General features: G+C 35.2%; 1 protein-coding gene across 2 annotated transcripts; it reads left to right on the plus strand.

The window, feature by feature from the left end:
* The first annotated feature begins 5,636 nt into the window (after window positions 1-5,636).
* On the plus strand, window positions 5,637-9,445 carry LOC135224613 (SET and MYND domain-containing protein 4-like). Of its 2 annotated transcripts, none has more exons than XM_064263784.1 (5): window positions 5,637-5,738; window positions 6,619-7,483; window positions 7,689-7,810; window positions 7,977-8,456; window positions 8,646-9,445. In XM_064263784.1, exons 2-5 carry the CDS (start codon window positions 6,634-6,636, stop codon window positions 9,240-9,242), a joined length of 2,049 nt encoding a protein of 682 aa, XP_064119854.1. In that variant the 5' UTR covers window positions 5,637-5,738; window positions 6,619-6,633; the 3' UTR covers window positions 9,243-9,445. The 2 variants fall into 2 exon arrangements, with proteins under 2 accessions (XP_064119854.1, XP_064119855.1); XM_064263785.1 differs by having other exon boundaries at window positions 5,651-5,734.
* Window positions 9,446-21,366: the final 11,921 nt, after the last annotated feature.

Below are 21,366 nucleotides of genomic sequence, written 5' to 3' on the forward strand. Positions count from 1 at the left end.
TGTCAATCCTGATCAGTAGCGGCCATATTTTCTAAGCCAACTTCAGAGGACTGATACCAAGTGGTAAAATTCACAATTGATATGATAGCGAGACTACATACAAACATACGGACAGATGGACACCAAACATTCACACATAAAAGGCGTTCGTTATTGGAGTCCACTATTTACATAAGATCTAAATTTTACAAATATCGATATTCATACACACAATAACAATATACACAACTAATAATATTAATACTAATGTATTTTGTTATATTCACATCATTCACCACTGCACTTGTTTTTACACTTTTCCACAGTTCTGCTCAACTCTGAAAATCCTCTTAAAACGATCGTATCTTTTTTATAATAAACCTGGATGACGTAAGCAGGGCAATCAGATAAAATGTTCGAAGTTGAAATATATTTGGAAAGAGAGCAAAAACTCGTTTCATCTATTCACACAAAATCGACATCAGACGATGTATAAGAAACTCTTTTAAAAAGGTGACTCTATCAAAGACCTAAAATATTTCGGAAAGAACTTTCACACAGAAAAACCTTGCGCTTTGAGAAACTTTATTTCAACATTACAGCGGTCAAGAGGTCATATTATGAAATAAAAATGGAATAATTATTAGGAGTAAAATGTCGTCTGAATCAATCAGACACCTAAAGACATATTCTTATTACGCAAACGCGAATACCATTTTTTACTGCGATACGAACCACTGACAGAATATTGCAGATTCAGCGACTTCGTTAAGACCAAAAACAAAAATATTAAAAGATCTCTCAGTTTAAAATGTTAATTTGATTCATTTTGGAATGGTGCACAGCTTCTAGACATAAATCACTTTCACGGGACGCATGTAAAAGCTGTGAATCAGAAACAGAAATGAGAGAGAGAGAGAGAGAGAGAGAGAGAGAGAGAGAGAGAGAGAGAGAGAGAGAAAGAAGAAATTCGATTACTTTTACTTCACACATCTTAAAATGTCGAGGACTACCTGTCTGTAAGTAACGCTATTTATAATATAAACCAAGTGAAACATACCAGAATCGAGGGAGCAATTCATCCTCTTCATGACATCTGAAATCAGTGTTGTTAAAACTGAGCAGACATTTGTTAAGTAAAATACAGTTCTCTGGAAACTATTCATTCAAAATATAACGAAGAATTGCTAAGTACTTGGAGAGAGAGAGAGAGAGAGAGAGAGAGAGAGAGAGAGAGAGAGAGAGAGAGAGAGAGAAACTATTTTAGGAAGCTACCCACTTTCCCAGACCATTCCTTCCTTGCCCTACATCTTGTTTATGAACCAAGAGTACTGCCACTGAGAGAGAGAGAGAGAGAGAAGAGAGAGAGAGAGCAGAGAGAGAGAGAGAGAGAGAGGGGGGGGGGGGGGGGGGGAGGTGTAGCTTCAGCCTTCAACAAGGAATTCTTAAAAACATCAAGCACGTACTTATAGTTGCGGATGATCAGCTTGTGGTCGGGCGTGGAGAGCTCTTGAGGATAGACTTAAACCTCTTGATACCTGAGCCTCTCGATAGAAGAGCAGATGGGGGTGTTTTCCTGATTTCCAGGTACAGAAATATTCGCAAGATATCAAGGCATAAAAGACCTACATTTTCCGGAAGCGGTGGAGACGCTAAGAGCCTTACAACGTTCAGAGAATCGTTAATCGGTAGGTCATAACTGATTTCCAGTTACGCTGAGAACAGTGAGCGATTCTGCTGGAAACCGGTAATACCGACTTGTAAGAATTACTATGAAAGCGAACGATAGGTAAAAAGGGGCTGTAATTCATATAAAAATAAGATCCATAAGTGAATGGGATCAGAGGCAGTTCATGGATACAGACGATTGGGATGTAATTATAATTGAAGAAACTTAGGCGGTTTACCCGGTCGTTAAAAAGTAAAGGCTGAAATCAAATGAGCTTCGAAATCATTGTTGAAAATTTTAAGCGAGAATCGTATTACACATCACGCTATCTATCTGAGATGAGAATTAAAACTAAAACGTTTCTGGAATGTCTCAAATTTCACACCTGTAATGCTAACCACTCTGTAGGTGTTATTATTGTGAAAAAAAAAGTTAAACGAAGGCGTATTCCGAATTTAGTGTTTCATTTAAATCTCTGAAGGAGCTAATACATTTGAATTTTTTTTCATAAGCTTTCTCTTTGCAAATGATAAAGATTTAGATGATCATCAAGCGCTATCTTCCATAACTAGCATTCACTTGGCTAGGACAATGATGTCGACCCCAATCGAAGTAACCAAATTGGTTTGGTTGTTTCTGAAACCAAAGACACATGTTGTTTTGCGCTGAAAACAATATGAAACTACAAGCTTTGGATCAGTACCTGAACATACAAAAAAGGAGCTAGTGGCATTAACGTTATCTCTCGGACACGAAAAGAATTTCTGAGGGATTTAAGAACTAACTATGACACCACAGGCCTGGGGCATCGTGTACAGCAAAATGTTGAGTGGCAACAACTCAACCTGAAGTGAAAACCCTCCACCCTAAACATTTCAAAACTACAAAACACTCTTATCAAATACCATAAGAGTATAGGCTGCTGTACCAGGTAAGAGATGGCGACCTAACACGAAGATTCTCGTAACTTTTCGAAACCACTATTTACGAACGTTTACTGAAACCTCTGAATATGGATACAAGTTTTGTCATCGTTTGCTCGACATACTGGTTTAAGGAACTATTCTACACATATGTGATGTTTTTATGAGGGTTTACCTACATATTCTCGTGTAGCACAGTATTCAATATGTTGACTCGTTCAACTGTATCAAATCGAACCAGTAGTTTAAAAATAGTATGGTCAAGGAATTCCTTCGTTGCGCACCTATTGCCTCAAGTATCGACGATCTGAAATGGGTAAGGCACGACATAATGGCTCATAATAAAAAGTGTTAAAATGAAATATTTAAATGCAATTTCTACCTGTTCATATCTAATCGTACTTTTTCTGTATATTCATACTTTCTTTTCCTTTTATACATTTGTTACTTATCATCCGAACTATATTTGAAAGGATGAATAGTGAACGGAACACCCAAGCACTTCCTGTACCTTTTTTTATTTTCATTACCCAACTACAAAAACAAATGAGTTTTTTTCGAGAGTGTTACCACTATAATGATGACATAATTATAAGCCTTTGTTTAATTAAGTTCCTTTTCTCACGCTGCATCATTATTGTACCGATAACAATATAACTTGATTTTAAATACCTCAGACATTATAATATAATTATTAAAAATACACGAGCTTTCATTTGGAGCAAGATTAATGGTCGTCAAATTAAAAACCAATCTTTTACAGGAATGATTACCTACATAGGAAACAAAGAGGAAAGTAAATAAAACAACAAACCCTTCTTTGAATAAAGGGGTTAAAATCGCTTATGAATTTGTATTGTTTGCGTTTAGGTATATGAACTTGGTGGCACACTACCCTACCCATTAATTAATATCCGCTCGATACAACGTTACATTAATAATAATAATAATAATAATAATAATAATAATAATAATAATAATAATAATATCATTATTATTATTATTATTATTATTAACTGCATATTCCCGCAGAAAATAAGTTAAATATACATACTGCATGCTCGAACCACTGGAAAGCAGGAACTGCTATTTCCTTTAGTCGTCTAACATGTACATATAATACGAATGCTCGTACAATAGACTTGAACTGTTAGTGGATTTAAGAAATGGTTTGAGAATGTCTCTCACCACTTTAAGATATACAATATTCATTCTCCTTAATCAAACGATAACTGTTAATAAATAAATAACAGTTATAGTTACATATACAAATACGCTATATGGAATTAAAGGCAGCGCTACTTACATACTTCAAGATTGAAACATATACATACAAATACATATATATGTATATATATATAATATATATATATATATACTATATCTATATATATATTATATATATATATATACATACACATATGTAATATGTTTTAATCTTGAAGAATGAAAGTAGCGCTGCCTTTATTTATATATATTAGATATATATATATATATATATATATAAAAAAAAAAATAATATATATATTACATATAAATATATACTATATATATATATATATATATATATATTTATATATATCTATATATATACACACTGATGTAGCACATCCAGGACGGGGATTATTTTTCTCACGTTTACTTTACACCGTATAACAAATGCAATATAATAACAGCTAATGGTTGCAGCTGTTATTATATATTATATATATCCTCATTGTTATTCCTCTGTATAAACATACAAAAGAGAGTTTTTGGATAATAGGTACTCCAGATAAATCTGTAACCTAAAATACAAATATAGTAGCCCTTTCTATGCTTTTCAACCAGCGAAGTCAGATTCTAATTGTTTGCTGATTTCCTTTACTTTGAGGCTGCTGCTCTTTCCGGCTTTTCATTGTAACACTTGTAACACACTGTCGCTCTCATCATATTCCTAGGCCACATTCCTCAACCCACCTACTTTATCTGGACTTAGGGGTCGTCAAAAGAGTTGGGCGAAGCTAGTACTATTATCACTCACGAAACTTTATCATTATACCATTATTAGTATATACATCGAGCTACAAATGTCCTTCAATATCTAATTCGCTCTACCTCGGAATTAATATATTTTCATATATGTTGAACGAAGGGGAATTTTTTAATGGATAAGAAATTTGTCGGCTCACGGGCGCGAACCATCGAACCCAACAAATTCAGGACGCATAGTGAAGCCGACAAATTTCTTATCGACTAAAAAATTCCTCTTCGGTCAACATATATGAAAATATATTAATTCCGAGGTAGAGCGAATTAGATATTATAGGACATTTGTAGCTCGATGTATGTATATGAATCACGGTAATGTGATATAACTCATACCATTATTAGATGAAGCCTATCACATGGAACAAGCCAACGAGGCCACTGACTTCAAGTTCAAGCTTCCAAAGATTGTTGGTTTCAGCCTCCCACCGCAGACCCGGTACTGCAGCAATAACTGAGCGTGATACACAGCCAGTGATTTATGATCTCCCTGGGGGAGGCTCGAATCCGCGACATCTGAATTGCATGCCGCGACGCTAACGACCATAACAGCGGACCAGCCAAAAATCGAATGATCACGCATAACTAAACTTAAATGACTGAATTTAAATTTTTTTAACTATATGGAAGGCATGTCCATAAATAATGAGAATTTAGACCAAATAATATTTTGTTTATAAATTTATCATATTATCTTTATGCAGTCTGAAAATAGCACCGATGTATTTAATGTGAAAATGAGAGAAAAAACGCAGATTGAGACCTGTCACAAAAAAATCTGGTTTTGATTTCCGATAAAATTATCTAGATTTGTCTATTTCCTTATAAACGATGGCCTTGTAATTATGAGAGAGAGAGAGAGAGAGAGAGAGAGAGAGAGAGAGAGAGAGAGAGAGAGAGTCATTCTTAATAAATAAATTAGTCACTTAATTGCATTTTGGTATTCTCGAACGAGGCAAAAGGTCATTACAGCAATCGAAAAAAAAGTGTTTATGTAGATAAGCAGCTACAGGGAAGACCCTTCTTACAAACTCTTCTTTTTTTTCCGGCGTTCAGCAATCGAACAGTCAATTTTCAGGCGCTTAAGAGAGCACTTCCAGTGCACGGTTACTACTTGACACAAGTTCTGCTGGACGTACGTAAGTCGACTAAAATTCCATGTTTTATTTGTCATTATTATATGAAGCTCTTACTTGCTTTCGTGTGTTAGTCTTCAGAGCATTTTAATTATCGCTTTTAATTATGGAGCTTCGTTTTTGGAGTGCCACTTAATTGTTCGTGTTTTCAAAAATGTCTTGTGCCATAGGCTTTGACGATTTAAGTAGTTCTGAATCTGTAAAGGGTTACTTTCACGTGTAGTTATTTCTTAATATTTCATATAATAACTTGTTCACTACTGTTTTTTTAGTTCCTCTTGATATATATGGTTCCCTTTTGATAATGGTGTGAAAATTACTTTATACTGCATCCCCATAAAAGAATCTTTGATACACAATTTTTCTTGGAAAAAAAATATTGTCTGGTACCTTGCATCACCCGTGTTTGATTTGCATTCCAAGTCTATAATGGTTGAAGTGCCGGCTATTTGAGATGTGAAGAAATTTAATTTTAACTATAATATAGTACACAGCTGTCAGTTTGTTCGTACAACAGTCTTCCTTGGGTTCTTATTGTATAAAATATATGCATCAAGCTACAAATGTCTTTTAGCTAATATCCAATTCGCTCTACCTCTGAATTAATATATTTTAATGTTAACCGAAGGGGAATTTTTTAGTCTATGATAATTTAGTACTCTTGTGGATTCATATCTGGAATTTTCTTTATTGATTTTAATGTAGGTTTTTATTGCTGAAGTCTTAAGCTATGTAAATATTGCCAGAAGCTCAAACGTACTTTGTTAAAGCATATTGTCCGTGCTTGTGCCAACGTATTATATATGTTATGGTTGAGACTTTTTAATTTTCAGTAATATATATCATTAATGCCCTTATTATAAACTTATAAAATGATCTTCAGGCTCCCACATAAACAATGGCAACAATAATGACGCAAGAAGGGAAATTCTTGGCAATGGCTGGGAAAATGCTTGATAAGCTGAAAGAGAAGCCCACGAAGTATCAAGAATTGCAAGACAAATTTTCCCCCGAAAAAAGCTTTGCAGAACTGTTCGCCAACATCTGGAACATGAAGGAAGCTCACTCGATGCTAACACCAGAGTTGCAGGTGAATGAGAAATCGGACGCAGAGGCGATCAAATTCCGTAATGAGGGAAATACTTGGTACAGGAAACGGGAACTCACGAGGGCTTTGGAACTGTATAACTTGAGCATAATGAAAGCTGTTCACCCGGTACTACCCGTGCCTCCTAATCCTCCGACTGTGTCAGAATATGACGACCAAGTAGAGAAATCTCCCATCTTGCCACATAACTACGGAGGCAGCGACAGTAAGAACCATAAAGTACTGGCGATGGCCTTCGGTAACAGATCGGCTGTTTTGTACGAAATGAAATATTACGACATGAGTTTGAAGGACATCGACGCCGCTTTAGAGATGGGTTACCCTGAGGAGATGGCTGAGAAGTTGGAGGCGAGGCGAGCTCGGTGCCTGGAAGCTCGAGCAACGAGAGAGCATAAGGAGGAGAACCTCCTCGGGATCGAAACCAGCCCCTCCAAAGACAAAGGAAAGCGCTCGACCCCAACGACATTTGCACAGAAACTAAATGAGCGTCTCACTTTGTCTCACGCATTTTTAGATGACATAGAGCCTCCAAAAATCCAGAACGTTAATGATAAAGCGCCTAACCTTTCAACGGCTGTGAAAGTGGCACACATCCCTGGCAAAGGAAGGGGTATCATTGCTACGAGAGATATTGCCACAGGTATTTTTGTTTCCTCTCTTGTTTTGGATTTTCCTGTTTCTTTTAAATTGGGTAATCTGCTAATACTATAGGTTTACATGATAAATTTTGAATTTGGTTAATCAGTTTAAAACACATTCTTGAGACCCTTTCATAACTGAAAGAAGGGGCCACTAACAAAGGTTGTTCTTGAAGGGCCCACTAAAGAAGGTTGTCCTTAACACAGGGGAAGTTGTTGGCGTAGAGAAAGCTGTGTGTGTTAATATTAAGAAGGACGAACTTGACAGCTATTGTTCTTATTGTCTCCGTCATTGCTTTAATCCTCTTCCATGCCCAGGCTGCTGCTATGTAAGTTTAGATGAAGCTCTTAAGATTTGGTTTTATTATCAACCATGTGTTAACTTGGGCATCAAACGCTTTATATTTAGTTTAGCTTGACAGTATCTGTTGTTCAACGTAACTAAAGCTTAATTAAGCTTGCTTGATTTGCATTGAGTGATTTCATTATCTCTAGGTCGGGTACTGTAGCATCGACTGCAGGAACAAGAGCCTTTCTGAAGAGCACTGGCTGCAGTGTAAACTTCTACCAAGCATGATAAAACTGGGCCTACAGAACAAGCAAATGATATATCTACTATTGAAGAACTGCACCTTCCACACGATCAAGAGCCTGTGGAACATGGCGAAGGGTATAAGACACAATTCTCCAGAGAAACTTGGATGTGATGCCGATGGCCTCTATCATTCGAGTTCCTACAACAGTATATATTATCTCTGCGACAACCTGGATAAGCAGTCCTTTGGTCTCTTGTTTACTCATTGCCAACTGGCTTTCACAGTGACCAAGCTGCTGGAGAAGAGTGGCAGGTTCTTCATTCACAGGCCTGGAAAGAAATTCTCTCCGACTAGGGATGACTTCCTGACCACCGGCACAGTCTTACTTTCTCATGCACTGAAAGTTTACTACAATCCTTACGAAATATTGGATTTGAGGGTAAGGTTGTTACTTTTACTATATTTTAGACCGGTTTGGTTTAGATAGGTTTATTATGAACCTTGCTGTCACTGTTTTACGTGATGTCATAGTTTACCATTACTTGTTGCATTATTGCTCTTCATTGATACCTGAAAAATATCTTAAATTATTTAATTTTACACTTTTCTAACCCCTTTATCATTTCAGCTCAAGAAAACTATTGGGGGAGGAATTTTCCCAGCTCTGAGTTTGTTCAACCACTCTTGCAATCCATCGACCAAACATTACTGTATAGGCAGATCGATCGTCCACCGCGCCATGAAGCCTATCAAGGCTGGGGAAGAATTAACTGCCAGTTATATTTCTGACTTCTATGATAAGCCACTAGAGGCCCGCCGACTGTGTTTGGAGGATTACTTGATAACGTGCGACTGTGAAGCTTGCAGGTACGAATGGCCGGTCTACGACAACTTGAATTCCGTAGAATTCAAATGCTTTGGTTGCCGTGTGAATAGCGGGGGATCGCGGGCAGTCTGCGACCAATGTAGAGAAAGGGGCTTTTTACCAGAGAGGAATCCCAATGAGAACAGGGTCGTTAAAGAAAGGTCTGAACGTGTCTGGTCTACTATCTACAGATCGATGAAGATCGGACTTCGGATGAATAGCAAGGGTTTTCTGTCGCAGAAGGACTTCGAGTATTTGTGTAACGCAATTACTCTCATCCGCGAAAATATACTGCCTCCTTGCCAGGTAGTCTGTGATGCGAGTAACGTGCTACTGAAGGCTTTCGAACTTGGCAGATAAGGTCTTCATCTCTAAAGAAATGGAGTATTGAGTTTTTTTTTTTCTTATTCTGCTGAGAATTTTTTTAATTACCCGACAATCTTTAATTTTTAAAGTTCTATTTTATTGCCTGCCTTAGCAGTTTTTATCAGACTTGACTTTTATTGAATGGTCTTGTATTTGGAAGTTTTTTTTTTTTTTTATTAAAAAAAAGTTCTTGCAAATGACTGATTTTTTTTCTCCGACTTTACTAAATCTGCTTCAATTACTAATGAGCGGCTTCGCTAAATGTGTACATCACTAAATTTAAATATTGACGACCCGTTTCCTCCAGTGTCTGGTTTTAACGAGGCAAATGTTGTAAATCGGTGTCGATGAAATTTGTTAGTTTATTTCCAGAACCACAACGCTAAGCATAAAAAAATACGCTGTAGGACCGAAATACAAATGATGAATTGCTCCGGCAGATACTACCCAGAGCCAAATCAGATTATATACAGGTAAAACTAAGTGAAAATATTTAAAATACAGGTAAAACTAAGATAAAAATATTTAAGAATATATGGAGATAACTCTCCCAAAAGACTACAGAAGTAGGTTTCTAATGGTCCCCAATTTATTATGCTATTTATGTGAGATTTAAGATTGCTTAATTAATAAAATGAGGAAAACTCGGCAAATGAAATTGTGGCTACCAGTTGAATGGTGAAATACAGATTTATATTCGGGTGTAGACTTGGCACAGAAGCTTGCTCAAACCTGAGAGTAGGTAGAGCATATTATATAGTTTGATTTGTGGGTTTCATGACTACAATGGGCACCGCTTGTCCTTTGGTTATCGGCGAAACTCTAGTACTAATTAATGAAATAAAATTTCAATTTTTAAGATTAATTTGAAACTCAAAAAATTTCCTATTCTATGGCAGATATTTCGGTGAGAGTTATGTATATCTGCACCGCATAGTAATAAAGGCTCGATAATGGCAACAGTTTCAAACTGGAAAATTAAACCCTAAGTGTATTGAAAATTATTTTACTAATGGTTTATCTATCTTAATTTTAGGTTTTCCTTTCATGAACTAATAATAAGTTTGACAAATTGTTGGTTAGTTTGACCAACCATAAACAATTCTTGAGTTATAATGCTTCTAAAGTCTTTATTAAAAAGCAATCGCAATTATATTGTTAGTTATAAGCTCTATGGTTTTTCTGTAGGGAGTTTTGCCGTTAGTAATGCAAAATTCATAGTCTCTTCAAAGTGGTCTTGATGGGTGCTGTAGACAAAATCTCTTGCCTTTTTTTAAGTGTTTCCTCGGAAACGAATGAGCATCAAATAATTGCCTATTTACAGTTAACTTTTGATGCACAAAGCTGAGACTGACCCGAAAGGGGATTTCACGTTTATCGTATGAAAATAAATAAAACTCTACTCCGGTAGAATAAAAGACTGGCATATCCAGAAGACCTTGAAAAGGCCGTCCAGTTTTCAGTGCCAGCTGAACGAGTATCGAAGAGGTCTTGGTGACAAGTGTCAGCATTTTAAATTTGTTTACTATCGCTCAGTTTTAGGGAGATTTTTTTTTCTTTTTTAAATACGTAAAATCCCGGAGGCAATTTTGCTTGCCTCCAGCCAAAATCACTATTAAATCCTTTAGTCTGTATTGGAAAATCTTGTTAATCTGCTTTGTAACGTTTTCAGCACGAAATTTCACTCCATTGTTTCCCGATAGGTACCCGAGAATATCAATACAAGATTGCAATGATGAAAAGGATGACAACAATTGCAAAAAACCATAAATTTGCTCTTAAAGCCCACAAGAGGGGCAAATGCAGACACTGTTACCAATTTCGTGGTTGGTAGCGATCACGGACGTGGTCCAATTCGCATGTTCGCGTACTTGCGCCTACTGCCTGGCTTGGACTGTTTGATCTGGCAACACTGTTTAAAGTTAAAAGCAAGAGAATTACGGGCAAATCAGAGTGCCCGTCGTGTCTTTTATCCCCTTCGTGTGGAGGCGGCTCGAGTAAACTACCACCTACTTATTTTTTTTCAGACGCCGTATTCATCAAGATCACATACATCGTTTAAAAAATGGTAAGCTAAATAAGAAATAAACTTCCAATACACCTCTACCCTGTATCAAACTTTCTCGAATAATATCGATGTTATCTTGAACAATAACTAAAAGGGAAGAAACTTTCTCAATCTCAATATCTTAAAAAAAAGGCTAAGGTTACATACGTAATCTTCGATCTACTGCATCTAGAAATTTTTTTTATTAGGTTGCACCACCTCCTAGAAAGGAGCTGCAAAATTTGATCAAGCATCATGAACAACTTCTGAGAGAGAGAGAGAGAGAGAGAGAGAGAGAGAGAGAGAGAGAGAGACTACGATCACTTCCGTCTTTAATTACGATAAAAAAAGTTGGAAAACAGAAGAGAGAAAGTGCCCTTCGTAAAAGAAAAAAAAAAAAAAAAATAAAACAAATAGAAAAAGCGAGTGAACGCAAACCGAACGTTCATACGCCGAGAGTACGTCGAACCTTTTCCATCCGAGTTCCAGGCTGTTCGGTTGTCAGGGGAATCTCCTTCCAACGTTTAAATTCCCTGAGCACTTTCAATCTCTCAAACCGCTTATCAAGCGTCTTCTTAGAACGAATTCTTCCCTCACTCTCTTCCTCAGACACTCCTTCACTCCTCCTAACCATTCCCTCGCTCGTCATCTTCTATTCCTGAGTCTTCTTTTATTTTAAGTATCTATTTGACCTTAGGTTTCATTCATTAAGATTTTAGATCTTCACTCAATTTGCGTCTTCTGGTTCTCCACTGAAATTACAGATTTTGATTTTCCTGTATGAGATAGACGAACATCGGCTCGAATTTGTAAGGATGTGAATGAAAGTAAAAAGATGGAAAATATAATTCACCATTATTAATTAAAAATAACATAGGCTCTTTTGGGCGCCAGGAAAATATTTTTTATTTTCCAAGAAGGTTAGGCATCTGAAGAACACCAAAACAAAACCTGTCATTGTCTTCATTTAATTTTTGCTACCAAACCGATTTGCAGCAAGTTCTTACCGACTACCAGAAAATGAAGCACTTACTTTCGATGCCTGTTAAAAACGTTCAAAGCTATTTCGTTAAGACTGAAACGTTTCACCTTAATCATTCTGATGAACAATGCAAATAATATTTTCCTAGAAAAGGAACCTTGTAAATGTTGATATAACCCACAAAGTTGCAATGAAGACTTCCCAATAACAGTTACACAGCTTTTAATAGATTTATCAACGGAAGATATTACATTCATATTTTCCCAATATGGTTGACTTTCGCCCATAGAAACGTTTATTAAAAATCGTTCTATAACTTCAAGTTGAAGACAACAGAGCTTTCATTCTTTGGGATTCTTGAACTATTCAATTAACTTGTTCAAATTTCGTAAAATGTTCTACATTTAATTTCCTTTCTTAAATAAGCAACCGAATTGCCTTACTTAATTACATTGTGGCTTTCAGATCGGGAAACCATTCATAGTGAAAGAAAGTACCACTTATCACTTACTGCCATCAAACCTCAAGTATTGAAATGAGGTTCCTATAATAAGAGCACGGTTTATTCAGGTGGACTGCTGCAAAAACATGTTTTGCAATGAACGCTGCAAACATGGCCAGTTTTGCATGAACGGCAAAACGACCATCCTTCGTGTATCGAAGGCCTTATTTACTGTCTAGTTTAGCTTACACAGTCGTCCAGTTCTCAGAAGAGTCTGCTTCTAGTACTACGATCTTGGTAAATTCTGCTGCCAGCACTAAATGGTAAGCAACTCTGAGTGCTACATTTCTCTCTCTCAAGTCACTCATCAGCATCCAGTCATCTTATTCCTCTCGGCTTCAGTCACATCGAACCGATTTCTTTCGACCAATAATTTATTTATGGATCAAAGTGAAATCGATTTTGCAACCCTCTGTACTCTGCCTCTCTTAATTCCATGTCTAATGCTCTCAATTTGTAATTGTCTACCGTTACATGCGTTATGATGAAAACCATCGATTTCTCCAGTTTCTTTTGCTCTGTCGAAATGCCCGGCTGAGAGATGACATGGATGTGCTTTATTGCACATATGCTGAAACAAATAGAAATAAGATATATATATATATATATATATATATATATATATTATATATATATATATATATATCTTACAAGTGTGTAATGTTAGTGAATAACATGTCATGTCTTGCTTGGAGATAGGCATGAGCTGTAGGGGCAGCTTTCTTGAGTGAAGGAATTTGGTACGTTAGCATTTTAATCGAGAGACCGCTCGTCTTGTCAAGCATGTACATTCGTTTGTACGGATGTTACAGTTCTAGTCGACCAGGGCACTTACAAAAGTCACTTCCTTTTGGTGAGAAGAAAGAGGTCAGTTTGGTACACGCCAGGTGTCGGGAGAGAAAACCCCATATAGGTATGGCACATATTTTGTAAGACTTAGAAAACCGTTACCTTTGAAAAGAGAGAGAAGTGTGAAATACATTCTTTTACTTAAATTACATTGAGAAGAGTGATGTGTGAAGTGTATCTTTTATCCATTATTATCTTTATTACAGGTGGGTTCTATTCCATGGTATTAGAGACGGGATTCTCTAACCTGACTAATACAATGAACTTACTGACATTCTGGGTCTGGGAGTGAATTCTTAGTCAGGAGGGTAGAATGATAACTTACTAGTTTTCTTTGTGGGCAGATTTGTGTTTTTGTCACTATGATGTGTTAATCATTTTGTTCTATTTTATATTCATCTGCTTTGGGTAATAAATAGTATATTTTTGTACTTACGTGATCTTAATAGCCTAATGAAATGCTTGCAGACAGAGGGCACCATTGACAACAGGTAAGGGTTTCCAATTTGTGTAGTTTAAATGAAAGGGTGTTTATATATATATATATATATATATATATATATATATATATATATATATATATAAGCGCAATACCACAGGAAAATGATAGTCAGAAATCCAAGCGCTTTCGTCTTACTCAGACATCGTCAAGGAGTTAATGAAGTGCAATTGGAGATAAAGGTCTCAGGTACAAAACAAGATCAAGAATACCAGATGGTTAATTGTCAAAAGGAAAGGTTCTGAACAGGACCGAAAGTACTCGGCTATCTCGCTTTTTCATTTTTTCCTTCGTGGCAAAAAAACCTTTATTACATGTATATATATATATATATATATATATATATATATATATATATATGTGTGTGTGTGTGTGTGTGTGTGTGTGTGTGTATGTATAACTGACACTAATGAAATCACGAGAGTTTGAAACGTAATGAATGCTTAAATAAAGGTGTAAGCCACGAAGGAAAGTGAAACAGTAGAGTAGCTACAAGATCTTTCGACTCAACGTCCTTTACTTAGCAGACTTCTAAGTTAAGGACTTTGAGTCGAAAGATCTTGTAGCTACTCCAGTGTTTTCACTTTAATTCGTGGCTTTATCATTTTATTTATATATATATATATATATATATATATATATATATATATATATATAATAATAAACATGCATTAAGCTACAAATGTCCTTTAATATCCAATTCGCTCTGCCTCGGAATTAATATCTTTTCATATATGTTAACCGACGGGGGATAGTTTAGTCGATAATTATTTCGTTCTCCAAGGATTTTCGAACCAGTGGACACACAGAGGAGAAATCAGGACTGCAGAAAGTATGTAGCTTAATGCATGTATATGAATCCGGTGATGTGATAAGAATTCATAACATGGCTACATGGGGCAAACGTTCGAATTGGTTAACATGGCAGAGGGGGTTGGATATCGATTCTAATTTACAAATACCTGAGTTCGAGAGAGATTTGCAAGCTCGGAATCGGTATCAACTTATAACCTCACTTGTTGGCCGAGTCGATAATGTCACTGCAGACCTGATATCTCCTCTGTTGTCCTCTGGTTCGAATCCACAGGAGGACGAAATTATTATCAACTAAAAACTTCCCCTACGGTTAACATATATGAAAATATATTACTTCCCAGGTAGAGCGAATTGGTATATTAAAGGGACATTTGTAGCTTAAAGCATGTATATGAATCACGGTGACGTGATAAGATTTCACACATTACATATGTGTGTGTATATATATATTATATATATATATATATATATATATATATATATATATAATATATATATATTTTAAAAATTTTATCATATCACCGTGATTCATATAGTACAGGCATTAAGCTACAAATGTCCTTTATTATCTAATTCGCTCTGCCTCGGAATTAATATATCATATATATATATATATATATATATATATATATATATATATATATATATATATATATATATATTATATATATATATATATATATATAATATATATATATATATATATATATATATATATATGTGTGTGTGTGTGTGTGTGTGTGTGTGTGTGTGTGTGTGTGTGTATAAAATCACTGAATGAGTAATATTCCGTACCTCATCTTTACAACATGCAATAGAATTTGTATATTATTATCATTTTTTTTACAGCACAGTGGAGACCTGTAATCTATTACCTGACGCCAAACGATAACTTCGACCCATTAGTTTAGTAAGCTTTTTTCAACAGTACAATTAAACACAATTATCCAACTTCCCATCACTAAAACTAGCTTAATCCACACCAATAAAAGAAATTCACAAATGGGGACTTCTACAACGAATCCTGAAAATAGCCGATAAAAATAGCAGTAAAATAATCAGTGCATTTTTGCACGTTGCAAAATAAATTAATGCGTCTCTGGAATTTATTTTTGACAAATATTTATTTGCAGCTTAACACCAAATTTGTTTTATTGTGAGCTAACTTTAACTCACCCTGCTGATCTTTCAGCATTGTTTTCCTTTTTTTGAACGTGTTGAGGTTAAGTAAACCTACTGAGTTTTAAAATAAACCAAAATCGTTACCTTAATATGAACACGTAAAAAATGCGTCGAAGTTTTCTGTACATCGTATAATCACGGGCCCCGAAAATAGATGTATCTTTCCGTGGTGTCGGTATAATGCTATAGGAGCCGCGGTCCATGAAACTTTAACACCAGCCCGGTGGTGGCCTGGCCTATATCGTTGTCTGACGTACGATTATGACAAACTTTAACTTTAAATACAATAAAAATCACTGAGGGTAGAGGGCAGCAGTTTGATTTTTTTTGTTTTTTTTTTTTTTTTTTTTTTGATGATTGGAGGGTGGACGATCACATAATAGTTTGCAGCCTCTAGCTTCAGGAGTTTTTAAGGTCTGAGGGCGGACAGAAAAAGTGCTGACAGAAAAAAGTGAGGACGGACAGACAAAGCCGGCGAAATAGTTTTCTTTTCAGAAAACTAAAAATACCTTAGCGCAAAAAATTCGTGCCCCACGCTAACCAGGTCAGTGACAGTTGTATTATGGTGTTACGCACAGATAAAACATATTGATACACAGTCTGTTTCACAATATAAAGACTGTTCATTTACTGAATAAATATAGAAAACGAACAATATAGAAAATGAAAAATAATTACCAATAAAAAAAAAATTAACTGCAACACATAAATAAAAAAAGAAATTCAGATGATAAACCTGTTTGCTTATAATCTTTAACAGAGGTTAATTTGTAGGGAATGTCTCTATTTAGGAAAGTCAATCCCTCTGAAATGGATCAGTAAAACTATTGATATTTTTCTTCTTTAATATCAATATTTTTCATAGACCAATCAAACTTTAATCTTTCTGAAATACAACGAACACACCAACATCTCTTAGAATCTACTATGTATACTCTACTGTATGAAACCAAATCTTCGAACTATATGCAAAACAGACAGACAGTATGTCTCACTCGAAATGGACTAGAAATCCTTTTATTTAGTTATATTATAAGGACCTTTAGCCATTTTGGTAAAACTAGCTCCAGCTGAACATTCCACCATATTTTGTTTCTGTTGCGAATTCAGAGATTATTCATGGGCCAGCTCTGACAATGAAAACAAAGTTTGAATCTACTTCAAACAAGTGAGAGTCAATGGAAATTCAGGCATCTCGTGTTCTGTTTTCTGCAAATAAAATCCTGGATTTATCAAGATCATGCAGACAATATTAGATAATCCTTTGCGTGATCATTTGAATAAAAAAAAGGTTGACATTAAAACATTTTTCTCGGAAAGAACATTACCAAAACTATCAACAAACAAATTCAAATCCTTATAATATAAAAATTCAAATAAGCTACAAACATTTCTAACGGATTAGCATTACACTTTCAGTGGTGTGGTGTGAATATGAAAGAGCACAAATCTCACAAGACTGATGGCTAGGGAAATGACGGAGAACAATTTATCACCTATTTCTCACTTAAATATCAATCTACGTAATTGCTTGGTATTGTCAGAGAGATGTGTGAGTGCACTTGAGTCCACGCATGCATACTAGCAACGTATTCATATGTTAATGTTACCTATGCATGCATCAATAAGTTGTGCATAATATACATACATTTATATATAAGTATATATATATATATATATATATATATATATATATATCATATATATATCATATATACATATACATATATACATATATATATATATATATATATCTATATATATATATATATATATATATATATATATATATATATATATATATACACACACACATGTACACGAAACCCCCACACACAAATCTATATATATATATATATATATTATATCATATATATCTATATTATATATCTATAATATATATAATATGCGTGTGCATATGCATATATTACTTATTTATTATTATTCCAACAGCCTCATCTTCATGCTTTACCACCGTAAAAACATATACTGGAGCAAACAAAATTCCCCCGAACTCTGGGCTCATAAACCAGAGAAGATTCATACTTTCAAAGTCCTTTTTCTCACCCAGTCCAGAAAGAAGAAGAAAAAGAAGAAGAAGAATAAGAAAGAAGAAGAAGGGTAGGAGGAGGAGGAGGAGGAGGAGGAGGGACGAGGAGGAGGTAAAAACACCTTAGGAGGGATCTGGGAGTCAAGCAACTTATCATATATCATAAGCTTATTACGACCGTTATTGAATTCCTTTCGCCGGGGGTACATTGCAGTCAGATCACACTGATTGCCTGGCCCGTTATTCCCCCGAAAATTTCTGAGCCTCGGATTCTTGCTCTAAGAACTTCTCTCTCTCCCCCCACCCCCCGCTCACCCCCTCCCCCCTGCTCTTCGCTGCCTTCATCTGCTGCTTTGGTGGTTCTTTCTTCAGAGGCTGTGTTATATAAATTTTTTTTTCTTTTACGTTTTTATACTATTCATTTTGTAATTGAAAGGTTTTTTAAAATGATCGATTACTTACTATTTGATCTTTAAAAAATTATTTTTGGGGGTAAGAACATACACACACACATACACGCACACACAAACAGACATATATATATATATATATATATATATATATATATATATATATATATATATATATATATATATATATATACATTCATAGATGTGTGTGATTGTGTTTATATTAAGAAAAAACATAAAAATCAATTAATCTGTAATAAAAAACTATGATAAAACCCCTTAAAACACCCAAACTAACAGAAGACAGGTTTTAAAAAGAACAGAATAACAACTTGCTTATTAAACTCTGAAGAAACTCAGAAGCCAGCGAGAGGAGGAGGAGGAGGAGGAGGAGGAGGAGGAGGAGGCGGGGGGAGGGAGAGGGGGGGGGCCGGCTCAGAAATTTTTCGGAGGGAATAACGGGCAGGCAATCAGTGTGATCTGACAGTAATGTACCCCCGGCGAAAGGAAATTCAATAACGATCGTAATAAGCTTATGAATATATGATAAGTTATTTGACTCCCAGATCCCTCCCTAAGGTGTTTTTACCTCCTCCTCCTCCTCTTCTTCTTCTTCTTCTTCTTCTTCTTCTTCTTCTTCTTCCTGGGCTGGGTGAGAAAAGGGCTTGAAAGAGCGAATTTCCTATCTGTTTATGAACCAGAGTTCGGCGGAAGTTTGCTCCAGTATATGTTACGGTGGTAAAGCATGAAGATGAGGCTTTTGGAATAATAATAATAATAATAATAATAATAATAATAATAATAATAATAATAATAATAATAATAATAATAATAATAATAATAACTAATTTATTATTATTATTATTATTATTATTATTATTACAGCTTAATTTCATAGCCTCTAAGACCATTAAAGTCATGGAGATTTCCACAGTTGTTTCAATGTACAATTATGTTAAAAAAAAAGAAAGTATTAGACGTACAGAGCCTTCGGAACCCTGCTCAGCTTCCCTTGTGTTTTTTTTTTATATTATTCAGCTTTATCAGTATATTACTGCATCGACAAAACTGTGGACGTTTACTCCATAATATTAGTAATATCTTTTTGAACATTAAACAGAGTGAAGCACCATTCCCATATTAAACCAAATTCTCTTGAATTGTCATAATAAGCAGTTTTCACACAAAAAAATTCGCAATTTAGAAAATATTCGTTCCATACTTTTTTCAGCTGTCTTAGAAATGACTCAACGATCTTCTCACTGTTAACCCTTCATAAAATTTAAGTCATTAGTCTGCAAACTGCAACTTCTTTAAGTATCATAATATTGTTTTAATTTTGTGAATGAATACAGAATTTGACGACTTAAATATAAATCCTCTGTTAACCTTTCATAAAATTTAAGTCAATAGTCTGCAAACTGCAACTTCTTGAACTATTATAATATTGTCGTAATTTCGAGAATGAATACAGAATTTAATGACCTAGCTATAATACCTTTCAAATCACAAACACCTTAGGCTTAAGACTGAAAGGTCTCTATGAGTCTGAATAAAGACAAAATAAATAAATAAATAAATATATAAATAAAAAAACAAAGACAATTTTGAAAACTGCATGCTGTGTTATCTACATGTAATCCAAATCATTGTGCGAAAAATTTGTGTTAAATTGGCGTCTTACATAAATCACAAACGAAAAAACTCACTTAGCAGCATTTCTCTGAAACTCTCCGCTGTAAGTCAAGGATTACCTGAAAGAAAAAGACAAGCTAGAGTTACAAACATAATAACATTACCTGTTTGTAAAATTGAACTTACACCGAAAAATTAGGTTACCACTGCATTTTCTTCCTGAGTTTAAAGCCACTGACGCCCAGTCATAAATGCTCATTTTAAATCCAGTACATCTTTACATTAATCATGACTTACATCATTAAATATGACTCGGTTGCCTGTGCCAAGTGAAGGTTTTCAGTGCACTGTGGTTTTTACTTTGTCTCACTCATCTCCTTCCATAATGCTACGTGATAACCTCTTTTGTCCTGTACCTGAAATTCAAGCCATTTAAACCTTTAATTTCATCATTACAGCATTTACTGCTTCTGATAATTCGTACAAACCTCCAGCCATTTCTGCTAATTCTGCAGAAATGTTCAACATGCACTAAGTTAAGTACATCTTAGTTCTACCAGACCACAGAGCTGGCTCGAAGGATTAGATATTATATTTTACGTGGCTCGGAACCAATTGGTTACCTAGCAACGGGACTTACAGCTTATTGTGGGATCCGAACCACATTATATCGAGAAATGAATTTCTAATCACCAGACATAAATTCATCTGCTTCCACGTTGGCAAAGCGGGAAATCAACCTCGCGATCTCCAAATCGGTAGGCGAGCACGTAACCCACTCGTCCAACGAGGAACTTACCATGCACTACTCCCGCATTAGCATACGTAGGTTATTCATACTTTTTTTTTTTTTTTTTTTTGGTAACTACCTTATCCTGACTACTTTTTATACGCCACATTTAGACCTCTTTCTCTCTAGATAAAAACACCTCCCGCCCATGTTCACTTCTGTTTAATCGAGATTATAGTTAGGTATACCGTGACCACATCCCCTTTCAATATCATATTTATGAATTTACGTTCTTCCATCTACAACATCTTACCCTATACCCTACGAAACATATTTTCATTATTTTCTCTTATCCAAGTAAACTTACAGATATGACTCTCTATGAACACGGTACTCCTGTCAATCAAGACCATTTC

The sequence above is a fragment of the Macrobrachium nipponense genome, chromosome 12, assembly GCF_015104395.2.
Source record: "Macrobrachium nipponense isolate FS-2020 chromosome 12, ASM1510439v2, whole genome shotgun sequence".
Lineage (NCBI taxonomy): Eukaryota > Metazoa > Arthropoda > Malacostraca > Decapoda > Palaemonidae > Macrobrachium > Macrobrachium nipponense.

What these genes read in the sequence shown, in the direction of transcription:
- LOC135224613 (XM_064263784.1), top strand. Translation starts at nt 6,634, where the DNA reads ATGGCAACAATAATGACGCAAGAAGGGAAATTCTTGGCAATGGCTGGG. An exon ending in TACGAGAGATATTGCCACAG is followed by an intron (nt 7,484 to 7,688) that starts GTATTTTTGTTT and finishes TCCTTAACACAG; the next exon opens with GGGAAGTTGTTGGCGTAGAG. An exon ending in CATGCCCAGGCTGCTGCTAT is followed by an intron (nt 7,811 to 7,976) that starts GTAAGTTTAGAT and finishes CATTATCTCTAG; the next exon opens with GTCGGGTACTGTAGCATCGA.